Below are 4405 nucleotides of genomic sequence, written 5' to 3'. Positions count from 1 at the left end.
CCAAGGACCACGCATGCGCGATGCGCGATGCGTCATGCGCGATGCGTGATCGCCGCATGCGTGATCACTGACCTGGGTCTGTTTTGTTAGAACGCGGGAAACAAGTCTGCGAGATGGAAGCAGCGATCTCTGCCGTCTTGTTGGAGGAAGATGCTGATGATGATTTATTGCTCTCCTGCTTCCTAGAAGATGACAGCGATATATTTAAAAGGAGAGAAGACGAGGGATGTTATAGTTTGTTGATATTACGTCACTTAATTGATAACGAAACTAAATTTAGAGAATATTTCAGAGTGTCAACTGAGATATTTGATACAATATTAGGCTTTGTTAAAGAAGACATCACGAGATCGCAGTGCAACAGAGTCAAAAGGCCAATATCTGCTGAACAGAAGTTATGTCTTACTCTCAGGTAAACAAATTTAACTAAGCCTCTTTAATGTAATGTTTTTCTTTTTAATGTTTAATATTTATATACACAAAGTACTTAAACGAAAACAAAATATAAAAATATTTACTTAATAATATTGAAATTATAGGTTTAATAAAAATTTAAATGTCCATGTACTCATGAATTTCCTAAAATGTCTTTGACTATGCATTCATCTACTCACTGAACTAATACTGGTTATTTTCTAAATTAGTCTCACGAAGCCACTTTCTTCCACATTAGCATCGTTACCACTAGAATTACAGCTATCTGTTGAATGAATCAAGCTATTACTGCCAGTAGATTCACAAATTTGGGTGGGATCTATGACAGAGACAGGAAAACCGCTGCCAATATCCACATGTTGATAACATTGTTGGTGATTAGGATTAGTCTGGTTCTGATGCTCCATCAACGATCTCAGTTCCATCTGAGACACAACTTGGCACACTTTTAATCTAGTTTCCGCAATGAGGTGGGGGGGGAATTGCTTAACAGTTTCAGACATGCTCTAGAAGAATATGTCTATCGGATGTTGCGAACGATCTTGGCCGCGGTTTTCAAGTAGATCTTTTAATATTTTCCCTCTTTCTTCACGACCTTTTCTTATTTCATCTAACATTTTTTCTTTTACTGTAATTTTTCTTTTTTTAATGGAGCTGTTTAACAATTCTAAAGAACTTGTTTGCTCGCTAGGCCAATTTGTAGATTCTTGAGCGCTTTCTTCTTCTTGAAATTGGTTGCACTCTTCAGAGGGACAGTCATCCACTATTTCTTGTGTTTCTTGATTATTTTCAATTATTTCATTTATGTTGATGCTTGATTTTGATCTGAAAAAAAATTTAAATCAACAGTGCCATCAGCTATGCTATGTTGACACACACTCGTGCGTGAGTAGTTTGATCTGGTGTATTTGGGTTTACACAAACTTTTTTTTTGATAAATTCATAAGAAGTTCTTTCAACTAATAACCATATATTTCATTTGAAACCTACCAAAAAAATTGCAACAGCTCCAATAATTTCAATAAAGAATATATAATTTTTAATAAACATTCAACAATTATTATATTGTTTATACAAATTTTATTTAATATACAAGGTAAAGAGTACTTACGCTCTTTCTTTGAAGGTTTCATCAAGGAATTTCAGGCTTTCTGTGTTGTATTTCGATTTTGAAAATGCCGGTGAACCTGTCTTCGACCCAGTTTTCAGTTTCTTGTTGCTTTTTCTGTAGGAGTCACGATTGGTTCTCCATCTCGTTTTGCAGTCTTCTGCTGTAAAATTCAAAAATCTGTGTAAATAAATGATCAAACCTTTTCTTAAACATATTTCGTGAGGTTTTTATGAGCAGCAAAAAATTAAAAAACGTCAACCTAAGTTCTATAAGAGTCGTGAGTTAGGGTACTGGTATTTTTCACGTCCTTAGGTTTATTGGGTTTTTACGATTCCCCAAAAAGGCCTCCAAAATAAAATAAAATATGTTTAAATAGCTAATGTTTTTACACACAGATATACATCTCACAGATTTACTCTTCTAGTCTAAGGTGACGGGATCACTAAGATAATAGTGGCCTCGAACTTTCTGGGTACCGACTTGGTGCCAAGATAGCCTGAAGCAGTTAAAATAAATAACTACATATATTTTTTTCTCTTTTAGGTTTATTGCCACGGGAGAGAGTTTTCGTTCACTGGCGTTTCAATTCAGAATATGCCCTAGCTGGGTAAGTATTATTATAAAAGAGACATTGCAATCTATTTGTTCAAAAATGTTGAATTCTTCAATACCATCACCTGACCAAGATGTTTTAAAACGTTCTTCCATTGGTTTTCATCGCAAATGGAACTATCCCAACTGCTGTGGGTCGATAGATGGAAAACATATCCGAATAATCAAACCTGAACATTCTGGATCTCTGTTTTATAATTACAAAGACTATTTCTCAGTTGTGTTACTTGCGCTTGTAGACGACAACTACAAGTTTTTAGCAATAGATGTTTGTTCCTATGGAAAAGAAGGTGATGTAGGCATATTTGCTAAATCTGTCTTAGGACAAAGACTTTCAGAAGGAACATTCAGATTTCCTGAACCAGCTATACTTCCTGGAACTGACACTCTAATGCCACACGTTATTTTGGGTGATGAAACTTTTCAGCTGACTTCCTCAGTAATGCGTCCTTACCCAAGGGCACAATCTAAATGTGATGAAGAAAAAGCAATATATAATTATCGCCATTGTAGAGCTAGACGTACGTGTGAAAACGCTTTTGGAATACATTGCCAATATTTTAGAGTATTTTTCACTGCCATCGCCATCAAGCCTGACACAGTGGATCTTCTGGTCATCGCATCATGCATAATACATAATCATCTAAGATCTGCAAGAATTCCATGCCCGGGTGAAGAAGAGGACCGAAATGTGTGTCTCCCTACTGAAAATATGATACCCATGGCAAGACAAGGACGTAATTCTACTCATCTTGCGTATAGCATACGAGACAAATTTAAAAATTACTTTTGCAGCCAAGAAGGACAAGTAAGCTGGCAATTATATCATGTGAGGAAAACAAGTTAAAAAGTATTTTTCACGTGAAGAAAGGGTAAATGCAAATGTTATTCTTTTCTTAAAAAAAATATTCTCTTTTTGCTATAGTAATGCTGTGTATTTTTGTATTTGAGTGTAAAATTTGTAAATATAATATGTCAAAATAGATTATTTATTAGCAAATGTGCCATTATCCTTAGTATTGACATAAAATTAAGTAACTATAAATAGGAAAACATATGATTATAAACTTCAAAAAACATCATTTTTGTTGTGCATTTAGAAGAATAAGACATAATATTATCAAACTTAAAAAAAGATAGAAAACAATTTATTGTGATAACTTGCCCTAGGCTCACCTACTACTTCAAAATGGAACATATTTTATTTCCACATTTCCTGGTGCACGACGACGTAAATTATTTTTGGTTTAGTTTAAACACTGCATAAAATATTTTTTAAACTTGGCCTATTTTTAAATAAGTAACAACTATATAGAACCGTAAGTAGTTTTTTTTAATGCAGTAAGAACTTTTTTTAAGACCACGTTTTATGAGCCTTAGTATTTATTTTATTATTAACACAGATATTAAAATCTCTACTTACCACCTTTGTTTAAAGAAGCTGCAATTTCCTTCCACACATTTTCTCGAATAATACTGTCTTTGTACTTGCAGTGATGCAAATCATATAACACACGATGCTCCCTTACTAAATCAATCAATTTCTCGTCCTGTTCTGCAGTAAAACTCTTTGACTCCATGATAAATCGCATGCGTGATCACGCTGAAGTCGGGGGCCAGGCAACTACTGCGCGATGCCCATCCGCGACACGCAGCCGTGGCGAGCGGTAAAACCCCGCTTGCGCGGCCTTGGAAATCATCCCCGTTTCAACACACAGGTTCAAGTGCTGCGTGGTCACGCAGTGACGCATCACGCATCGCGCATCGCGCATGCGTGGTCCTTGGAAAACGTAGCTTAAGGGGGTTGTTGCGGCCGGACGAGGACTTGATGGGGCGTGCGCGGGAAGCGCTGGCGTCAGCCCGTGACGTCACCACACCCTGATGTACGTAGCCATACTACCCGGTCTCACACCTAACGTCATGGTCGTTGCTATTGTTTGAGGCTTTTTTTCCCCATGTAAATTTAACACGATAGCGCATTTGCATATTATGTATCGTCTTTGATATTCTCATCATATATTCTCTAAAATGATATTATTGCGGTAAAAATTATGCATTTATTAATAATTATAATCATTTGCGTAACATTTTAGAGCTCGTAAAAATATTTTAAGCACATATCTGGCAAGAAAATTTGCAACCAAACAACAAAAATGCAAGTGAGTTATCGCAAAACGTTCACAGGAAAATATTAGAATTAAAAGTAATAACAAAAACACTAACTAACTTGGCTTGTGACAACGAAAA

General features: G+C 35.8%; 1 protein-coding gene across 1 annotated transcript; it reads right to left on the bottom strand.

The window, feature by feature from the left end:
- Window positions 1-577: 577 nt before the first annotated feature.
- LOC134534435 (transcription factor Adf-1-like) lies at window positions 578-3951 on the bottom strand. Its single transcript, XM_063372901.1, has 3 exons — window positions 3582-3951; window positions 1547-1706; window positions 578-1260 (listed from the first exon to the last, which is right to left on the bottom strand). The coding sequence occupies exons 1-3, from the start codon at window positions 3748-3750 to the stop codon at window positions 942-944; spliced, it is 648 nt and encodes a 215-aa protein (XP_063228971.1). The 5' UTR covers window positions 3751-3951; the 3' UTR covers window positions 578-941.
- Between the last annotated feature and the right edge of the window lie 454 nt (window positions 3952-4405).

This window comes from Bacillus rossius, chromosome 7 (assembly GCF_032445375.1).
Source record: "Bacillus rossius redtenbacheri isolate Brsri chromosome 7, Brsri_v3, whole genome shotgun sequence".
In the NCBI taxonomy this organism is placed as follows: domain Eukaryota; kingdom Metazoa; phylum Arthropoda; class Insecta; order Phasmatodea; family Bacillidae; genus Bacillus; species Bacillus rossius.
Note: the sequence above shows the minus strand (reverse complement) of the source record. Positions and strands in the feature narration are given on the sequence as shown.